Source organism: Thunnus maccoyii, chromosome 3, assembly GCF_910596095.1.
Source record: "Thunnus maccoyii chromosome 3, fThuMac1.1, whole genome shotgun sequence".
Taxonomy (NCBI): Eukaryota; Metazoa; Chordata; class Actinopteri; order Scombriformes; family Scombridae; genus Thunnus; species Thunnus maccoyii.
Genome location: NC_056535.1, coordinates 10,243,952 through 10,265,930, shown reverse-complemented (window position 1 = coordinate 10,265,930; position 21,979 = coordinate 10,243,952). Strand labels below are relative to the sequence as shown.

The window sequence follows — 21,979 nt, the reverse complement described above, 5'->3', positions numbered from 1 at the left end:
GTAATCTTGAATGCACAACTTTGAACATATGGTATTAAGTACATTGGCATGTGCTGCAGCAACTGGATGAAAGTTTGTATGCTTCACACTTCTCTGCATGCTTAGGTGGACATAGCTGCATTTATTGTCTATGTGAGGGTGTGAGAGAGGTAGATATAACCCAAAGAGACATTTTCATATAATTAGTAGACTCACATATAAGTAGTCAGATGTCAGTATCTCAAAATTGTATGTCAACAGTCAAAAGATAAGATTAAAAAAAAAAGTTTGAATGCAGTTTTCTCTTATATTGCAGACTCAATTCAGCAGTTGCCAAAACCTCATGCTGTTCTCCATCTTACTGTATATCATCAAGCGCTGCCAGACAAAATATTTCCTTTTTTCTCCAGAAGTAAATCCCTGCTGGCATTTACAGGTCACCAGGAGTGACCATTCTGTTCTCTAGTCTTGTCCTCTCATCGCCACACTTCCAGGTGAGTGAGAGAGAGAGAGAGAGAGAAAGAGAAAAAAAAAAAGACAACACAGCCCTCCCTGGTGTCATCCTCCTCCTACTGCTGCTGTCATTGTCCTGAAATAGGGACACAGCCTCCCTGCTGTCTGTTCTCTATCAAACGAAAAATCTTTCAGTAAGGAGTGTGGATACAGAAGGAAGAGGAAAGCAGGGAAGGGACAGAGTGAAGAGGACAACGGGAGAAAGAGGGCACAGAAACAGTACAAATCAAAGTAAGCAGTGATAGGAGAGGAGAGGACACTTTTTTTTTGTTGCGACTGTCCTATTTGGGCTTTGATGTTGTGAAAAGGATGGGAGCTCTTTGCGGTACTTTTCTTCAAAGACTTTATTTCCACACACACACACACACTTTTGGGAGGCCTGAGATAACAATGTCAGTTTCCTTGCTCTTTTGTCTTGTTTGCCCAAATGATGAGAGCTCAGTACTCTACAGACATTCTACAGAACCTGTCACCTAATATCTGTCTTGTTTTGACACTGTTAAAATATAATTTTATTGCCAAACTTGTTAGGAACTTCAATGACTTACATTCAGTCCCAAAACGAAAATGATTCGTATTGTCACAACCAAAGACACCAAACCAAAACAACCACACACTTATTCATTTGTTGAATATATTATTTTATTTTAACATCATCATCATCATCATAGTTTAACTTTTAATTTTCCCTTCATTCATTTAAAATGATCACCTCTGAATGTACACATACTGCAAACTGTCAAAAATATACAAACAAATGCAGGCTTGTGCTATAGTCTGGTCAAATGTCTAAAAAACAGTGGCACTGGGGAGAGAGAGAGAGAAACAGAGAGAGAGAGACAGAGAGAGAGAGAGAGAGAGTGAGAGAGAGAGAGAGAGAGAGAATGAAGGCGGGAGAAAGAGATAGAGAGAGAAAAAAAAGAGAGAGAGAGAGACATTGAAACCGGTAAAGACATGCACAGCATCATTGTGAGCACCGGTTACAGTGATCCAGGTGCGCGATACTTCCATGGGATCCTTGTGGAAAAGTACATACATTTCATCATCTGACAGTGCGGCACAAAATGCCCGCCACATATCAAATCAAAAACAAATGTTGCTCGTTAATGGAACTGTTAGGCACATCATTGTTTTTTATGGTTTTACATTTTCTGGAAAAGTTTGAGTTACTGTAAATGTAGAATGTTAAACCAAAAAACAAGAAAATAGGGGAAAAAAACATACAATTAAAAAAAAAGAAAGAAAAAAAAACCCAAACAGCTTTCAAAAGTCATTTTGGAATCACTGTTTTGTTAGTAACTCAACATTGTTACATAATCATAACAGACTGTTTTCCAGGATGTGTGTAAGTGTGTGTGTGTGTGTGTGTGTGTGTTGACTGTTGTGTGTATCTGTGTGTACACAACTGGGTGCATTTCTGTAGAACCAGGTGGTAATGGAGTGAGTACTTGAGGTGTTGTGTGGGTGGTTTCTGTGATTGGCTGACAGCCGTCCAATCAGATGCTCAGGTCTTTGGGGTTCTCCTTGTAGGTCTTCTTGGGCTCGGGGAGCGTGGGCTTGGATGAGCGACTGGTATTGGTCTTGAGCGTGCTGTAGTACTCTCTCACCTTAGCCGCTACAAAATTGTCATCATCCTCTTCGTCCTCCGAGTCATCCCTTCTGAAGCTTCTGATCGGGGAGATGTCTCGTCCGAGGCTGCGGGTTCTGTACTGCGGCTCTGGGGAACTGTCTCGGCTGGCGTAGCGCCCGTCCCTCTCCGTCCTCACGGGTGAGCGCCCCCTCAGCAGTGAGCTGTACCTCTTGTAGGCTGAATCTGAATCAGGGGTGCGCACTCTGGGCAGGGTGGTGTCTCTGTAGGCGTCTCTCTGGCCGCGGGATGCCACGTCCCTCAGCAGGCTGTCCCCCCTGTAGGCTCTCTCCATGGAGGAGGCTCTCATCAACAGGCTGTCATCCCCGAACAGGCGCTCCTCCCTGCGCAGCGGCGGAAGCGTAGCCTCCCTGTTCAGGCGGTCCAGGGCCGGGGGTTCACGGAGGACGCTGTCCTCAAGAGCGAAGCTGGGTTCAGGAGTCTTGATTGGCTCCTTCAATACGGCCTCGACCCCGTTAGGCTTGTCGTTGCTGCGGCCCCTCTGTCTCTCTGGGGAGGTGTACCTGCGGTAGGGGTCTGAGGAGTGGGCGTGGCGTCTGGTGGGGGAGTGGTGGCGAGAGCGATGGGGGGACCTGTGGCGGTGAGATGAGTGGTAAGGAGAGCGGTGAGGAGAGCGATAGGGCGAGCGGTGGCGAGAGGGGGACTGGTGACCGCGGCGTCTATCAGGGGAGCGGCCGTGGCGGTGTCCCCGGTGACGGCTATCCAGGGTGTTTTCTGCACTGCGTGACCGGTTGTGCGCCTTGTCAGGCGAACGGTGGCGGCTACGGTGGTGCCCACTGGAATGGTGGCGGTGGCCGTCATCCTTCTTCTTGTCCTTCCCCTTGGACTTTCTCCCCTTGTGTTTTCCCGTGCTGGTTTTCTTGTTGGGGGAGCGGTGGCGGTGGTTGGAATGGTGGTGTTTGCCGGTGCCTGTTGAGTGTCGGCCCGGCTCCTTCTTGCTCTGGGATGGTCGGTTGTGTTCTGGTGGGTAGCTTGACTCCAGTGGCGCGTTGGTTGAGGGCAGGGTGCTCACTTCCGCAGCGTTTTGTAACCCTGAGGCTGGGTTGGCTGCGCTGCTGTCGTTGGGGCTGCCGTCTGCAACACAGTGTGACATACAGACGAGGGCAGGGGGATCAAACATGCATCTAGACTCTAAAAGCTCCTATCTGGTTTCACACTAACCATGCTGAATCACTCAGACATGAAGCTGAGAACATTTCCAATGGAAGCCATTCGGATGTTAATGCTAGCAAAGATGGCTATTTATTGGATGGCACGGCAACAGCCAATGGTAAAACATTAGTGTAGCTTACACATGGGAATAAAAGGCAGTGACACACTTGTGAAGCAGCCATTGCTTAAAGAGACTTGTTACCCACAACAAACCTGTTCCCAGGTCTACCTGGGTTCACCTCACTGAAGCAGAATGGGACTTGGCTGGCTGGGCGGCTGGACTGGAGGCTGGTTACAGTCAGTGCCAACGTGCTACATGTTGATGATGCTGCTTGATCGTACTGATTAGCCATGCTCTTTCATGCGCTGTCATGATGCCTTAGACACTTTGTAAATGTTTAAAGCAGATAAAATGCTCAAGATGAGATCCAAAAACTAAATGATGGCTTGCTGTATTGCAGTAATAGCCTGTGAGACTGACGTGGCACTTAACCAAGACAAGAAGAACAAAATGTTCTACACAATTTTACTTTTACATCCCTTTCAACTATGTAATATGACTTAAGCAGTGTATTTCATCTTGTTAGTCTACATAAGAAGCCACCACTATGTTTTACTTATTATTGGATTTCTATGATTAAACCTGACAATTGTTTGACCCAGTTCAACTTATAAATACATCTTCAGGTTTAAGGACAGAATCAATGAAAACTGAAGCTACATCTACAGCAGAGAACTAACAAAGACGAGGTTTTATGACATCTAAAGTACCGAGGATAACTAGACTGATTAACATAAACAAACTCTGCATTTCACCTGTGGACTTGGTGCCCAGAGGTGAAATGCTATTGGTGGAGACGTTGCTCAGCATGACAACAGCGACTACGGCAGCGGCGGTACTGGCGATGCATTTTAGGTGAATGGATTTGTATGCATGGAGTAGAGCACGGGCACAGGTGAGTTGAGGCCACACCACACTGAGATCAGGATGATCAGAGAGATAGTGAGAGAGAGAGAGAGAGAGAGAGAGAAAGAGACAGGAAGCGGGAGGGAGAGCCAGACGACACGACAGGGGATGAAAGTTACAAACCGTGGTCTGATTTTGGAGGACAGAGGCCTCCCCCATCTTGTCATTTCTCATACATGCAGTGAGATGGGGAGCCACCATCCCTGAAGGAAGACAAGAGCCCAGCGCAATACGAGAGGAAGGGAAGATAAACAAAAACAGAAAAAAAAAAAGAGAAGAGTACAGGGTTTAGATCACTCGGCACCAACTTGAAGGAAGAAAAAGGAGAATTATTGTCTGTGTTGATTTTTCAATGAAAAAAAAAGTGTTTATTTGATCATTGAGTCATTCAGAGTAAAGAGACAGTCCAGGAAATTGCCCAAACCCTTCAGTGGAAACCATCAGTTACAGAGAAAAGTCCTGGAAACAAGCGCGCGCGCACACACACACACACACACGTACACACACACACACACACACACGTACACACACACACACACACACACGTACACACACACACACACACACACGTGGACACAGAAGCAGCAGAAACCCCAAAAAATAAGACATGTGAGACTCGCACACCCACAACACCAGCATATGAAGCAGTTTTACATTGCTGACAGAAATCAAAAGAAATACTGGCAAGACTGTCAAAGGTTGTGCCAACTAAAAAGTACAAACAATGATCCAAAATATACAAGTTCACATGATGTCATATTGGTGCAGGTTAAAGACGGCACATTCTTAGCGCAAATAAAATTACATTGATGAACTTTTCAAGACAGGCAAATGCATCTCCACTCAAAAACAAAACAAAAAAAAAAACAACCAAAAAACAAAAAAAGCAACAAAAAGAATACATTTAAGATGACTCGTGACTATCAATCAAAACTGGTCAATACGATTAAAAAAAAGAAATGTTCCATAAATATTATGGAAAATAGACAATAGAAGGGGGGGGGGATCCAATTTACACTTTTGACAAGTTCATGCAGCAATAGACTTTTATCCATTAATATGTGGCTTCAGTTCATGGCTCTGTACACGGAACAAAAATACTTGTAAAAATGCCTCTATTCTTTTCATCACTGTACAAAACGTCTCTATAACTGGAGCGACTCTTTTTCTTTTTTGAATGGGGATGGGTGGAGTTCCTATGGTCACAGCTTTTCAATGACATTAACAATGGGTGCAAATAAATCCATGGATTAGTGAGTAATGTCAAGCACAGTATAGTGAGATTTTCTCTTTGAAATGGCAAAAAAAAAAAAAGCATTAGACTGCCTTTTCTTCTCAATATGGTTCTCACTTAAAACCCTTAAAGTTCAGTAGCTTACATTCACCTTCAATAAATATCATAAATATGTTTGTGTCACGTCCTAACCAAAGCTGCGAGATGCTTTTCAAAAAGCAAGTCCCGTTTTATTAAGGGAAGCAATGGATCAAGTTTTCTCTTCCTCTTAACGCTAAATTAGTGTTTGATGAGGATTTGGAACCATCAATATCACTTCTTACCCACAAGAAACATTGATTTTTTTTTTTTCACTACTCTGGTCATTCAAACCTTGTAAACAGTTTTCTATTTCCATGTAGCACTGAAAACAGACCCACCACCTTTCTGTAAAGTCCAAGCAGAGTGCTTTTGCTCAGTGGCCAGAAGGTGAAAAGTGACAGCGGGATGACATGGAAACTGAGAGCGGGTGACAGCAGGAAGGGGCAACATCCCCCACAAGTCTGCTCCCCCCAAAATCCCAAAGCCCAAGAGTGACCTCCACCAGAAAGAGACCCAAGACCCACCAACCCTCTCCCTCCCTGGGGGGTTTTGTCCCAGGGATGGGTGAAGGGTCCTGGGAGGGTAATTTAGTTCTTTCCCCTCGACCCACCACCGTCCACTGGGCGTCCCCTGGCTCAGGGCGTGAAGATGGGGGAGAAGGGAATGTTTTCGTAGATTGACCCACCATATTCAGGCACCGAGCCGTCACCCCTCTTGAGCACCAGATGGGCGCGTCGGCCTCCGCTCTTGATGAGCTCGATGGCTCGTGCGTGCTTCATGCCCTTGGTGCTTTCGCCATTGATCTCCAAGATTTCATCGCCGACCTGGAGAGAGGAAGAAGGAAGTGAGAGGTGGGAGGCGGAGAGGAGAGACAGATGATGTAGAGTGACAGGTGAAGATGGAGGGGAGAAGAGGTAAAGCGGAGAGTGAGAAAAAGGGAGACGGCAAAAGCCAGAAAAAGAGGAGACAGCAGAGCGAGACAGAGTGATGAAAATACATGACAGTGTGGAAGGAAGTACACAAGAGGAAGAGGCACAAAGGTTCAAAGGGACACGGTGGCAGAAGAAGGGAAGGAAAAGCGGAAAAGGAGGACAAATTGAGGAGAAGTTAGATATCAAACCCTCCAAAGGGTAAACTGCACAACAACAGCAACATCTTTTTTTTTTTGGGTTTGTTTTTAAACCAACAGTTTCCAGAGAGGCCCAATTGCGGCAGAAAGCAGCAACTGTGACGCTGAGAGAGGAAAATGAGAAAGGGAGAGGGTGAAAAACAGGAGCAAGAAGAAAACACTTTTTGCTTCCCGATTCTTTTGCCTCCACGCCTCAAGTTATCTGTCAGTGCTGTCTGTGCCGAGGGAATTCCTCTCTGGCAGAATATGGATCTCTCACTGACACCTCTCTCTGCCTCACAGAGCTGCTACTATTAATATCTCTGCTAATAAGGGGCACAAACACAAACGTACGTATTCGTGTGTGCGCGTACAAATGTGCTAATACGTGTGCACCCACACTCTCACACACCCCCTGCACTGTAGCGGATTAACATGTATCAAAAAGTCACTTATAGCCTACAAGCATACTGTATCTGTTCACAGGCTCTCTGCATACCGTATGTTTCATATACAAACACATAAGGGAGAATCTATTAACCCTGCACTGTATATTCAATCAAGCAGCCCAGGGGAAGTGCTGCTAGTTTATGCAATTAATAAAAAAAAGGTTAAATTTTCCAGTTTATTGACATCTTCTGTAACATGTATGAACATCACTACAAGCTCATAGAGAACTATTAATTAATTAAAACGTACATATTCTGTCAGTGGGTAGACATGACCGTGTTTGTGTGCTCGTGCGCTTTGATATTGCGCTGTGTACGGTGAACTTGGCCAAGCCTGGAGGCAACCATGTTTATATTCAGTGAAGCATAGCTTGCAGTAATTGGGAGGTACATTATGCACAAGCAATTATATTGATAGATGATATTATTCTGATGGCTGTAACGTCTATGAGGCGGTATCATCATCATCCCCCTTGTTAATCAGTGCAGTTGAAGGGATAAAGCTGAGACTGCACCTGAAAACATGGAATTATCATATCAGCATGAGTACACAACACTAGGCAAAATTAACAGGCATGTACTGTAATTACAGACTTGTTTGTTGTTGAGCTGTAAGTACAGAATTGTGCATCAGTCCTTTTTGCTGTTATGCTATTACAGTGTTTTTCCTATTCTTTATGGTTAAAAGACAGAAAGAAGAAGACTTGTGTTGTCCCAATTACTGCCCATCTCCAAATGTCTCCAACAGAGCTGATAATATGATGATAGAGCCCCATTATTCTTCATCATCACCTTCTTAGTATTAATTAGTGGTTACAGTGCTGATCTGCAAGCACTGCCCTCATTAAGACATTTCCTTTGAAAAAAAAAACCAAAAAAAAACATGGCAGGATATAGAACTTAGTAATGAGACAAAATCCAAGAAGACCAAAACAGAGTAGAATGAACGAAAACAGTTGCGAGAATTATCTATTATTAATGTAACATAATAAACATAATTAGCCAGAACAGTTCAGATGGACCAGGGTGGTTCCAAAGGATGCAGGTTAATAATAGCATCCCCATTTTTTTTTTAAAGTTTTGTATTCAAACTTAATTTTCGTCTAATCAGGTATTTCCAAATGAGATTTAGATCTCATTTTCAAGGGACACATAGTTACTAAAAATAAATATTTTTTGATGCAGTGTGATATCAAAGGGGCGCTTTAGTTTCGCCCCTCCACAAAGTTGGGAGACTTACAAGAAACACATTCAAAGAGAGAGATCATAGCCGCTGAGGCCAAGATATCTTTACTTTCACTCTCTCGCATGGGTCAAGCTCTAAAAGTAGTGGACCAGCAATTCCCATGATGAAACATCTTTCATTACACTTTCAAAATCCGCCGCCCCAGTTTGTAAAGCAGGCTTTCCGTCATAAATTTGTAATCTCCAGCACCAAGCCAAGATGACCCTGATGATATCACTAGAAAGCTCTTCCAACAGCAGCAGGCAACAGAGGATATTATACAACTGTTTTCACCTCATCCTATCACAAGTTAACTGTACACCATGTGTAAAATCTGCAGCTTTAACAAAAATACTCTTCTGATATGCAAGTCCCTGAGAAAAAAAGCGTAAGAAATGAAGTCTTTTGCATCTTCTACATGTCTACATAGGATAAAGCGTGTAAAAATGTTTGCTGATTTGTGGTTAGTGCATGCCTGCAATACATTGTGTCCGTACCCTCATCTTTCCGTTGCGGACAGCTGCTCCGTCCTCAGCTAGCCTCAGCACGTACAGGTCCATGTTGTATTCTCTGCCTCCCCGCAGGCTGAAGCCAAAGCCTTTATTGTCTCGCTCCAGGTCCACTGAGTAGAACTCAGCATCCTGATGGTGACAGACCCCACACACACACATACACACACACACACACGAGAGGGAGGGAGAAAGACACATTTGCATCAAGGTCACTTTTGTGATTCAGATTTGAAGTGTGTGTGTGTGAGTGTCCTTTGAAGTGAGTTCCTATTTCAGGACCATGGGACAAATGCCACCTTCAGGAAAGTCACACCTTTCTAATAGTTGTGCCAGCCTGTATGTGTGTGTGTGTGTGTGTGTGTATGTCTGTGTGTGTATGTGTACATGCATATGCTCAGGTGTAAGGATGCTGAATTATTGATGCCTTGGGCTCGGGGTGTACAAAAAGAGAGAGGGCACAGATAGAGAGAGAAAGAAGGGCCGGGTACTGCAAGGACAGGCAGACAGCCACAGCAGCTCCGTGTCTTCACGCCCTCCTAATCTCCTCTGCTGAAGGATCAATGCTATCTGCGAGCGCCATCTCTACAGCGCCAGATTAATTCAGCAGTGAACACAGTGGACTGAGGGGTTACTTTGAAAGCAAACAGGCTTCCCTTAATGCACAGAATCCGATAATGCCAGCAGGTAGACGTACAGAGAAAAAGAAATAAATAAAAATACACTTTGTTTGTCCTTGGGCTGGTGGGTGAGTGGGTGGGTGGATGGATTGGTTGATGCATGGAGGGCGAGAGGATAAATGGGTCCGTGGGTGCTAAAACAGCTGGATGGATTTATAACAAGACAAATGTGGATGTTGGCAGGAAGTTTGATGGGATGGAGTGTGGATCGCTGGGGTATTTGATGGAGACGTAAAAATGGATGGATGGATGAATGAAACGACGGGTGAATGGATGGCTGGAGTGTCCTTCCTTACCTGGGCTGAGACTGGTTGTGTTGGGGGCTGAGGAGGAGGGCCTTGTGGGGCTTTAAACTCAAATGATTCCTGTTTTGGTTTGGTATTGTTCCTGTGACAGAAAGATAGCATCTTTTATATAACAACTGAAATATTTAAGAATCAAATCAGAGATTAAACACATTTAAAGCACTGACTGATACATTTAATGTGCAAATTTAACATGTAATTTGAAAACCATTCTGCAGCCTTTTCAAAAGACTATTCATGTTCTTTCCAAAGTACTCATTTTCCCAGTGTGCCCCTTACCTGGCCTCAGGTGCAGCCTGTTGCTGAGGTGTGTGAGTGGTGGTTATAGTGGCGATCTTCTCTGCATTGGTCAATAAAGACGCATTTGATGACTCTGAGTGTGACAGAAGAAAGAGGTTGTCATGTCAACAGTCTGACATAATTTTAGGCACACACAATAAAATGTCTGAGGCAACCAAACTGGCTTTTTTTTTTAAAAAAAAAAAAAAAAGAAAAAGAAAAATGGGGAGCATTTGGGAAAATGATTGCTTTTCTTGACAGCCTATGTGATTTTTTTCCACACTTTTCAAGAACCTTTCTGCTTCCAGCAAACATAAAAATTCTTGCTACACAGACTAAAGCGTATTGACACAGGCTCCTTCTGTACAGCTGCTAATTCAATACATTCTAATTTACATAAAATACTCCAATAGAAGCATCTGTAGTGTCCCGTCTCTGTGAGGTGGAATTAAATCCATATTTCACATGTGGAAAATGTTCTTTTTTTTTTTTTCCAAGCGTGAACAGTTGTGTAAATTCAGGAACTGTCAGCTACAAACATTAGCTGACCCAGGGGACCACCAGCACCAGCATCAGCCTCCAGGCTTCCTCAACTGCTTAGCCAAGCTCCAGGACACCAGAGTAATACAGCGCTTCACATGTGTGCTATCAATCATCTTGTCAAAGGGCGTTTCTTTTTCCAAAAGGTGTACATCTCACTTTGGAATGAAACTGCTCCTGTCTGCCTGTGAATTATCCAACAGGAAACATGCGCTTGCAAGCTCGAGGGACATGAAAGCTCCTGGTTATTTTGCCTTTTATCTTTGCACTGATTCAATCATTCTGTGTTATCAGTAAATCATGCTGGGCTCGGACAGCAAAAAAAACGGGGCGTCATTACACTTCTCTTGTTGCATAAAGAATCCTTTCTTCTCCTTAACAACCTAATCTTTCTTGGCTATCTACAGGTATCCTTTATTTGATTACAACTCTCCACCCCTCTCTGCTCAGTCCCCTACTCGCTATTCCTCTCACAGTTAGTTCCCCCTCTCATCTATTCATCTATTCATCTCTTCCACCCCCCACTTGTCCCTTTGGAGCATGTTGGCTTAACTCTTCAATTGCCCATTACCCACGAGGTACAAACTCTGCCAATCAAGCTTCAGCGTGGGCGGGGCGGGGCTCATTTCAGATTGTAGAGAGGAGACCTATCTAATTCTGAGTGAACACGAGCGTGTGATCATCGGGTCTCGTGCAAGAAGCAATCATACGAACAGATTCTTATTTTGGCGCAGCAACTGCTACATATCAGCGGTTGTTGGAAACTGTCTCTCACTCCGACAGCTGCCTCTGTGTCTCTTTGCAGGTCCAGTATCATCTTGTGTTGCAGCTGACAGTGTAACATCAACTGTAGAGTATAATATTCTCCTCTAATATCTCTGTGACTGTCACATGACCGCCTCCCACCATGGAGCAATTTGCTTCGGAAAGATGTTTTTTTGAGGCCCAATGTTTCAGCTTGTTCCTCAGCATGAGGTCCTTGCTGAAGATCTCCACCCCCCTCTATGAATTCCTGGCATCAACTGTGTTACATTCTCACATTTTCTGTTGCTCATTTCTCACTTTCACCGCCTCACATTTGTCCCCGTAAACCCTATTCGCCCCTCCATCTGTTCATTTGCATATCCCACTCCTTCCATTCTGCTGCCTCTCTCCGTTTATCTCTCCTCCAACTGTTTTCTGTCTGGAAATTAAACGAATAAGCTCCGTTCTCTCTGTCCTCTGTTCCGCTCGTGACCCACTGCCTCTTTTAGCCTGCCTCGCTAAAAAACATTCACAGCGCACAGGGAAAAAAAAAAAAAAAAAAAAAAAAAGCACTGAGCTGTTTCTGTAATTTGTCTCTGGCCCTGGCAATATGCCCTCCCGCCCTGGATGGGCTGAGTTAGGTAGGGGAGGCAGGAACAATCAAAATGAGAAATTCAGGAGAGAGAAAGAGAAAGAGGAGCAGAGACAGGAAGAGAGGTAGAGGAAATAGTGGATAGTGGGAGGGCTGTACTACACAATATACCCCAGGTTGTGCTAAAAAAAAAAAAAAAAAGACACATCATATCACCTCAGGCACGTCTATCTCCTCTTTCTCGCACAATGGAAAGCAATGCTGTGCTTGGTCTGCGCCTCAAGTCTATGCTGCAGAGACATAAGCTTTGATGAAGGCATTGGCTGTTTGTGCATGCATCACAGTGCACCCAGCAGAAAGAGCTCCGTGCCTGTTTTCCTCGTCATTGCAGACGTATCGAGCATCACCCTCTACAAAACTCCTGCTGTGCTCCCACACAGGGGAGAGGTGAGCTCAATGAAAAGCAGCTGAACCTGACTTCACCTTAGTAGAGCCTCTTGCAATAGTATTTATTCCCGTCAGAAAGTTTAGACAGGATTGATCCATATAAAAATAGGCGTGCTCAGCCATGTGTAAACAGCGGCAGAGACACGACTTAGAAACACAAGCCACAATCTTTCCCTGTCACTCTCTCTGTCTGCGTGTCAGACGGCGTGCGTTTGTTTGACACATGCGCGTAAACACAAAACCAGAACTTTCCGATAAAGCATATCCGGTTATTTCTTTCCCTGACGCCTTCTCTCTTGCTCTCTGTGTCTTCTTGGCAGAGCAATTCTGGCTCCCTGTTCTCATCAACCGCTCCGCAGGAAAAAAAAAAAAAAAAAAAACCCAAAACACTTCATCCATAAGAAGTGAGCGGGAAAAGCAACGAGCGGTGGACAAATAGCTCCAATTTCTACTAGTGCGCAGGTTGACAGGGAGCATCGGCTTCCTCGCGTACACACATACACTTAATTAAACAGTATTTGTGAAGCATGCCAGGGTGATCTGTCAGCACGAAGTAGCGAGAGCACAACATACAATGTGCACAAACTTTCCTTAAAAACACTTTGACAGAAAAAAAAAAAAAAAAAACACACCCACATACACAGAGGAAGTTGTGCATCTCTCTTTCTATCTCTGAAACACACACACACACACACACACACACATCTAAATTACTCTTGCATGTTTTAAAAGTGCAGGCATGCCGAAGGCAGAAATGCAAAGGCTGAGAAAAGTTGCCAAATATCCCTAAAGAGGCAGTTCTGTCAACACTGTGGGGGTGTTCCAGTCACTTTGAAAGCAAGTGAAGAAACTGCAAGCTTTATGTAACACTACAGGCATACATAAGCACCACTCAGGAAAGTTCACAGCTAGTCTTGCTCCTCATTAACACTCACACTATGTAATAATACTAATAATAGTTGATAATTGTGTTGATTGGCCTACATTAGCATTTTATTGAGGAAAGTCACACACCCTCATTCACCAACCTTGATGAATGAGCTCTTGTGCAATAGTTGCCAAATATATTAATGTAAGGACCCAAAAAATATTGTATATTTGGCTAAATGAGATGGGATTTGGCTGAACGGGATATCAGAGTGTGCTGGTTGGTGAGATCCCGCACCTTTCCAAGGATTATTGAAAGCACCTTTTAGGGACCCCTGAGGGTGCTGGCTCCCTATTTTGACTACAACTTCAACTATTAGACAAAAAAATGAAGATATTATGACCAAACTAGCTTGGAAAAATGGAGTCTGAGCTGCTGTGATTTTTACTCACCGTCACCAGGAATGATGCGTAGTGTGACCGTGTTCCCGGCTTCCTTGATGAGGTTGACGATGTCAGAGTGGGACTTGTTGGTGATGGAGCATCCGTTCACCGCCAGGATGCGATCGCCGACTTTCAGCTTCCCACAGCGGTCCGCCGGGCTTCCCTCGATGATACGGCCTATTTTGTGGGGCATGGCCACACATGCATTGCCAGCTATGGTCACCATTGACATGTTGCGATGTGTGTGATTCGGTGTGTGTGTGTGTGTTTGTTGTGTTGTTGGATAGCGTTTGGAGAGGGAAAGGGGGAAAAGGAGTAGAGAAAGAGGATGAAAAGGTTAAGCGTTAATTCACCTACAGCCAACAGCCAGCCAAGCCAAAGTCACTGAGAGGAGCTGATCAGATATACAGCGGGACAAAACGCAAGCGTTTGCAAAGAGGGGAAAAATCATGTGCTCTGCAAAGAAATAAAAGAATCTGTCATATTGTAGTTCTCAGTACTTTCCCTGTAAATTGGTTTTCTCAAATTAATCATTGGAAAAAACTGAACTTGACTCCATATCCAATGTATTCGTCCTCCTCCGCCCTGTCTGTCTCCCTCCCCTCTTTTTCGTAAAGCTGCTCCGGCTCCAAATTTCTAAAATGGGTATAATTATTATATTTGCATGACAGTCTCTGCAGCAAAAAGCTAATAATAATGGAAAAAACTGTGTTGTGTTGTCTGCATCTCTAATATCTCTAAGACCTGCACCTGCAGAAAGTTGGAGACAACAAACATACATCAGAGCTGACATCTCACCAACTACCCTGAGGTCTCTCTGTTTCTCTCCCCCAATCTCTCTCTCTCTCTCTCTTGTGCTCTCTCGCTCTCTTTCAGCAGTCTGACATCAGTCACTGCAGAGAAACGGAGCGTGCAATCACTCCTTTTATTCCTCATCTGACTTTGCACTATTATTCCTCTTCCTGTCTTTTTAACTGATTCCAACCATTTTGGCCTGTAAAATATTGAGTGTAGAGTGGATGAGCGAGAGAATGCTGCTGCGTTTCTGTACAAAATAAAGTGCTTCTCTCCAACTACAGTATGGAGTGTATGGATGAACTGGTTTCTGACACCATCACTGCTATGCAACAATGACGTATCGGAAAGCAACAACTAAGTTTGAAACTTTCATGTAGCCGACGGGTCTCCGTTAGAGTTCACATGTCATATCAAATCAAATAAAGCTGGTCTGTGCTTCCTACTCTGGCCTGTGAAGAGGAGCTTTGCCACTTTGAAAGCCAACTTGGAAAGTTGAGCGTTTTCAGGTGTTTTTCAGTCCACCCACACTGAGAGAGATAAGAGCGTAGAGCACAGTGAAATGCCGTAGTGGTGTAGGCAGGAAGTCATGGCAAAGAGTGCGCTACATAGAAAGGACACTACTAGTTTGTAAAAAGCAAAGTAGAGTCAATTTGACCTGAATGATGAAAGGATGTGTGAGAGGAGATCAGATAGAGATACATTGTATGGCTGAAAAACATATTACGATATTTACTATTAGTGAAGTGATGCAAGATAACCTAAAATTATGATGTTATTTCAATCAGTGCATCTCCATGATCCTGTGCTGTAAAATAAATGTTATTCAAACAGGTCATTTTCCCTATTTATCCTGTTTACAGCACTCCTTCTCATTAAGCTGTCATTAGGCTTTTAGTGCCAACCTGCTCGGCAGAAGCCATTTAAGTTCAGCTGAATAATACAAGTGCCTTATGTAAGACCCACTTCACTTTTGATCAATTATGAAAGCCCTGTGCGAGTATAGCAGCAGCTGCAGGCGAAGAAAGGGTTTCAGTGTCTTGGTTTTGAAAGACTCAGACAAAAATGAGAAAGAAGAACCACTTCTTTGAAGAGTGTTGGTATTGATCTGGTGAGACTGTAAATAGCCAGAATCTGCACTGTTTGTCAGGCTATTTAGTGTTCACTGGTTTTACGGATGATACAGGCAGCCCATAAAGACGACAGGAAGATAAAAGGCCTCGGTGATGAGGGAAAGCTAAAAGAGTGTGTTTCATGTTTGGCTGAGTGGAGTTGATCTCTGTAATATTTGCAAGTATGCTCAATAACAATGTGCCTGAAAATGTTTTGTGACTTTTGTGACGCTACAAAAAAAAAAAAAAAAAGAGAGAACTCTCTTACCGAAGGTGGTGCCGGCTTCGGGTCGCGACACCGACGAGACGATGACAAAACCGAATCCCTCGTTCTCGCCGCGGTGGATCTCTACATCGTAGGGCTGCAAGGCGGATGTGGAAACGGTGGAGATGGTGTTGGGGGGCTGAGAGGAGGTGGTGGCGGCAGCTGCTGCAGCGACCACAGTGTTGCCGCTGCCGCCGGCCCCTCCGCCCCCTCCCCCGCTGCCGATGCCGGAGGTGGAGCCGCTGCCGGAGCTGACAGTGTTGAGGGAGTTCTGGCTGCCCTGCGGGGTGCGCTTTCCTATCTCTTCCGTCAGGCTGGGCGCCTGGGTGCTGCTGTGGTGGGAGGACGCCGGCGATGGAGGCACGTCTCCCTCTGCTTTAACTAGAGATAGCAGAGGAGAATAAGATGAGAGAGATGGAGATATAAAGTGTGGAGTTCAAGAGGAAATAATGTAGGGAAACGACAGAGGACACAACAAGAAGATCAAGAGGAGACTGAAGACAAACATAAAAATTAGGCCACCCAGTGTTACATAAGAGGCTGAGGAGATAATGGAGAAGTAGAAGTAAAGTAATTGGTGCATAATAAGGCAAGATAACATTAAAACTGTCAAGATATGACAACAAAGCAAAATGTTACATCATCTGTACAATCTGAAAATAAAACAGATTGTAAATCAGAACAGGTCCTTTTCTCTCCTAACACAACTACTTCATGTTGATATGATAAAAGAAAAGCCGGTGAGACAGCTTGGGTAGAAGAGCCTCTCCAACAATATCTCCTCTGATCTGTTCCGAACAAAAGATGAACTAAAGACGCAGTCCGCCTTTTGTATCTGGACGTTTCATTCCACATTTCATTTCCTGTACAGCTGCTCAAGGAAGGCGCCTCATAATCTAGGCGTTCTGAGGCAGACGGAGAGCAGCAATGCACTAATGTCTGGCCGCTGTCATCGGGCCGAAGGTTGACCACCCTCTTCATCATGTTTATGGGCCTTTCTTTATCGCCTTCTGAGGAGCGGCGCGGGGCTGAGCTGAGCAGTGTGAAGGCAGTGATAGGGCAGGGGGGCCTTTGCTTGCTGCAGCGGCCAAACGCTTCCTGCCGTTACACACCCAGACTATTACAGAGGAAGGAGAGGGAGTGACTCCTGCACACAGCGAGCAGGTCCCCCAGGCTCCTGATGGAACTGTGATGAAAATAAATGGGGGCCTTGGAGGTGTAAAGTACAGAGCGCTTTTCAGTGACTCAATACTGTTGTACTTTAAAGCAGAGGCTGTAATGGCATAATAAAGACATCCGATTTTGTTCGCAAAATGGATTCATTATAGTATTCAGTATAGTTTTTGAACTTCGACCAGCAGAAATATATTAAAGCACTATGTGAGTGATTGCTGAGCGCAGACTTTTCTGGACCTGTCAGCTGTTCTCTAATAGGTTGGGCTGCTCCCTCGTCTTGACCCTCATGTGTCTTACCGCCGTAGCTAGTTTTGCGTCGCACGGTGAGGTTGACGTGACCCTGCTTAGCCGCTTGCTGCATCAGTTGCACCACCAGCTGGTGCGACTTGCCCACCACTGCTGTGCCGTCCACGCATATCAGTTCATCGCCGGACCTCAGGCGCCCATCCTCATCCGCTGCACCGTATTTCACTATGTGGCCGATATATATCTGAAACACACCCAAAGTAGATTGATGAGACTGTGTGCACAAATCTAGAGCAACATGTGATGACTGCCATCAGCTATGTGCTGTAGATTTTATATAGTACATGGAAAGAAGTCAAACAATGCATTTTCCTGAATCAAAAGAATAGGAACACATATAAATAAGAATTCAAAGGCATAAAGGTACAGGTCTGCTACAATTTAAACCTCACTAGTACATCTTTACTCTTCATTCCAGCCCGCCTCAATAGTGACTTGAGCCAAACTCTACCGTAAATCATTATTTTGTTCCTTCAAAATACGCAGTGCAGGCCAGTGAACAAGAACAAACAACTTTTCCTTTTTAAAAAATGGAAGAAAAAAGTGACTGAGGCTACATTGGCCAGATCAAAGAGAAACTTTGTTGCAGAAATCACCAATATGAATTTCAGTCCAACACAGGAGCTCAGAACTACACACAGGAGGAAGATAAAATAGAAAACAGGAGGTACAGAGAAAAAAAAAAGATATGCTTAAAAAACTGTATAGATGCTGTTCTACAGCTGGGATATAACGTCCTTTTAATCATTCAGGTTACAGAATTGTTGGTTGTACTTTATACATTGTTCACACTGTAAATAATGAGAATTGAAAAGCAAAAGCAAACGTGTGAGAGACAGAAAGCAGGAGCGAGAGACTCACCGGCTCTCCTGGCTCGTTGCCTCCAAGGATCCTGAAGCCGAACCCTGTGTCCTTCCTCCACAGGAAAATGTCCTGCTCCTGGAAGTCTGGAACTGGAAAATCAACAAACCATCATTAACATTTCTACAATTAATACAAACCGTCAGCCCAGGAGACTCTCAGTACAAGAAGAAATCAGCACTAACATGCCATTAGCCATTTAATATAATTTGTAAAACTCTTTGTCATAAAGAGGGCTGCAGACATCAGTATGGCCATAATGGATGCACCCATTGTTCTCAGGGAGTCAAGCCAACCCCCTGCTTCTGTCAACATGCGAATAATCATCCTCCCAACTGTTCTACGCTTTGTCACTAAGAAAGCACTTTGCACAAACAAACTGTCTTGAGGCTTTGAGAAAAGAACAAACAACCGATCCATCAAAAGACTAGAGGGATCTATTTTGGGCGAAGAGCATAGGTATCAAGCTTAAATAAACTATCAAAAGCCAGACAGGCTGCCAAAAAAATCCAGAGCACCCTCATTCATTGCTCTCATAATTAGAACTGATCTGGCTGAAACTCCCCTCTGATGTCAAAAATATTTTCTTTTACTTGTTTCTTGGCTTTTCAAAAACACGCTGGACATTACTAATCCAACAGATAACACTACACTGTTTCTTTTATGAAGCAATGTGTGACATGCAACTCCATTTCCACTCTTCCCTACATTATAGAGCACTTTCCACCCGGCAGAGGTGCTAATACATGCTGGAATAGGCTATATATTATTGAGCAGGAGGCCTGAGTGTGGCTAGTTCACAGTCAATTCCCATCAACAAGAGAAAGAAGCGAGTGTGTGTGTGCCTGCGTGTGAGCATACTAGGCACAAGAAAGGTGCTGTGCAAAAGCACCGCAGCGACTGACAGCTCATGGTTCATGTAGCAGAGAAACAGAAAGGGGGGGCCTCAGGGGGGCTACTGGGAACCAGGGGAGAGAAGGAACAAGTGTGTGTGTATATGTGTGTGGTCTCCTTTCGGTGTACACATGATCTTCTTTGCTTTAAGTATATTTATTCACATATGCATTTGTATGGTCACAGCTGTGTTATACGTGACCGACAAACATGCACCTCTGAGCAAACTCCCTGGGAGATTTCCTTCACTCTAGCAGAGGCCACTGCTGCCAAGGCCACTAAAGCCACTAAGAGGCAGCAGGGTGGCAGAAGGCATAAGCAGCCGGCTTCCAATCTGTTCCTTCAGTCAACAGTTAAAATCCCTGCGGAGTGCAGCCATCTCCTCCAATCTATCACAATGTAACTGTGGAGGCACTGGGAAAGGAGGAGTCAAAGGCTAACTGTCACAATCTGCACCCGTACTTGGGAGGGTCACCTGCCCGTTTACACCCTGCTCCCGACGATTAACAGATCCATAAGTGATCCCCGCAGTGGGGCAACTGGGTGTGAATCGATCAATATTTTACAGAGATGGATGGACCTGTGTAGAGCTGCCGTGCTACAGGTGAGGACTGCAAATAACGAGCGTCGATGGTTCAAACAGTGAGGAAATTAAACTGGGAACATGTTAAAACCAGACAATAATCAAAATGAGGGCTCATAAAGCATGGGCGAGTCTTCTATCCTCTCTGGCCCTGGTGTTCAGAGTAGTTTAATGCTGTGTGAGTTTTTTAGAGGGATTTTTCTGCAAATGGAAATCATTCACCACACGGTGCATTTAAGACCTTGATCTCAGCAGAACTTTTCATTACAGGGAATGTTGCGTAGAGAAATGCCTTCGCCTTAGCGGAAGCCTGAGCCCTATGGGGTGCATGCTGCAGGACTTTATGGACAAGAGCTCAATGCAGCATGAGGGAGCGGAGGATTTACGCCTGCTGTTACAGGTCAGCTGTCATTCTCTGTGTGTTCTTCTCTGCTTTTCTATACCATGGAATCCCTTGATCTGCCACAGCTTGACCTTTCTCTTATCCTAACATTTCTGTTTTATGTTCCATTTCTGTTTCTACAGAATGCTGCTTCCCTCTTTCATTATCCTTTGCGCTCCCCTTTGCGTGCCTTTCCATTTTGCACCGAGCAATTTAGAAAACCCCTGTTGAGACTCCATCACCTTCGGACAGGCATGTAGACATAATCTCCCCCTTGGTCATGGTTTCTTCCACTCTCCATCTCTATTCTTTATTTCCTTTTTAAAATCAAACACTATTGTCCTCTCAGCCCTTCACGGCAGCTTGCCAACAGGCACTACTAGCCCACGCTCAGCCTTTCTTTTCACATTCTTCTTCATAGACATCTAAATAATGAAAATCCTTGACAAGTGTCGCCTGGGAAAGTGATTAGATGTTCAGGTTTCTCAGCCCTTGCAGACTCCTGTTTTCTTCTCCTCCTCTCTTGTTTTTTTTTTTTTCTTGACAGTGGATCTGAGGGTTATTTTTAATTGGAGCTATCCCCTTGCTTTGGCAAGGCTAGACAAGAAGGAGGGAGATATGCAATCCACTGACATCCACTCCACTACTGCTGCTAATTATACGCCCAAGTGTCTCTAAAGGGAAGTCTAGTGTAAAAGTGTGTCAATGGTGCCATTGTCGACAATTGGACCAAAGTGGCATCTCGTAACTTTTAAAGGACTTGACCGAGAACATGTGGGAAGCTTGTGATTCTGATGCTGGGCAGAAATGATAATAAAGTCAAAGCTAACTTTGTAGCTTTCAAAGTTCCAGAGACTACACAATGATACATACTTTGATTCATATACAGTAAAACCATATCTCATGATTCAACTTGACTGAAGAACTGCTGACAAGAGTTAGATGAAAAGATTGATATCACTCTGCTACAAACTCTGAAAAATATACATATAATAAATAGGAAGCTACAGACAGTCAGCAAGTAGCTTAACATGAACACTGGAAGCAGGGGGGGACAGCTAGTCTGACTCTGTCCAAAGCAGGAAAGGTTACCAAAGTATTAATTTTTAGGGTGCTTTGCAAAGAGTTCCGGGTGGTCGGAACATAGAAACCAAAAGCAGATTTTCCAAGCTCTGTATAAATTCGAGGGACTTGCAGTGAAAGCCAGTCATTAGACTGAGTGTGATGTGGTCCAGAGGACCAATCTAGCATAGATGTGATATAAGATGGTGGCTTTCCAATAAAGGCCTTATAGATAAACAAATACATATGCATATCACGTCTCTCAGACAGTGAAGACCACCCAACTTTTTCATACAGGATGCAATGATGAGTGCTATAAACATCATGAGTAATAAACCTAAGGGCAGAATGATAAACAGCATCCTAGGACTTAAGAGTAGAGGCAGAGGCATGCCTATAAATTACATCACCATAATCCATAACAGAGAGAAAAACAGCTTTAACAATCCCTTTCCTACAAAGCATAGGAACGTTTGTTCTATTTCTATACAAAAAACAATTCTTTGTTGTAATTTTTTGACAACATTGTCTATATGAAATTTGAATGTGAATTTGTCATCTATCCAAATACCAAGGTATTTATATTCTGTAACTCTCTGTAATGGATCCTTGTAAAGTGGAAATATGAAAGTTTTTGCTATCATTTCTTCTAGCTTTAGAAAATAATAGGAACTTAGTTTTATGTGCATTCAATACAGTTTAAGATCATTAAGTGCAGCTCGGAGAACATTAGAGGAATGTTGCAGTCTGCAATACAATACAATATTGTATCATCTGCGT

General features: G+C 44.1%; 1 protein-coding gene across 5 annotated transcripts in view; it reads right to left on the bottom strand.

Annotated features, from left to right (window-relative positions):
• Nucleotides 1-1,150: 1,150 nt before the first annotated feature.
• The window catches only part of magi1b (membrane associated guanylate kinase, WW and PDZ domain containing 1b), a 141,072-nt gene continuing 120,243 nt past the window's right edge, over nt 1,151-21,979 (bottom strand). For 4 of the 5 annotated variants that reach the window (XM_042405871.1, XM_042405872.1, XM_042405873.1 and 1 more), the window contains 9 exons: nt 18,279-18,370; nt 17,409-17,601; nt 15,939-16,316; nt 13,773-13,976; nt 10,130-10,223; nt 9,842-9,932; nt 8,854-8,997; nt 6,260-6,398; nt 1,151-3,214 (listed from right to left, as the gene is read on the bottom strand). In XM_042405871.1, the coding sequence (XP_042261805.1) occupies nt 1,989-3,214; nt 6,260-6,398; nt 8,854-8,997; nt 9,842-9,932; nt 10,130-10,223; nt 13,773-13,976; nt 15,939-16,316; nt 17,409-17,601; nt 18,279-18,370 (2,561 nt within the window). In that variant the 3' untranslated portion in view covers nt 1,151-1,988. The remainder of the gene's footprint in view (nt 3,215-6,259; nt 6,399-8,853; nt 8,998-9,841; nt 9,933-10,129; nt 10,224-13,772; nt 13,977-15,938; nt 16,317-17,408; nt 17,602-18,278; nt 18,371-21,979) is intronic. The other variant, XM_042405875.1, reaches the window with a different exon arrangement.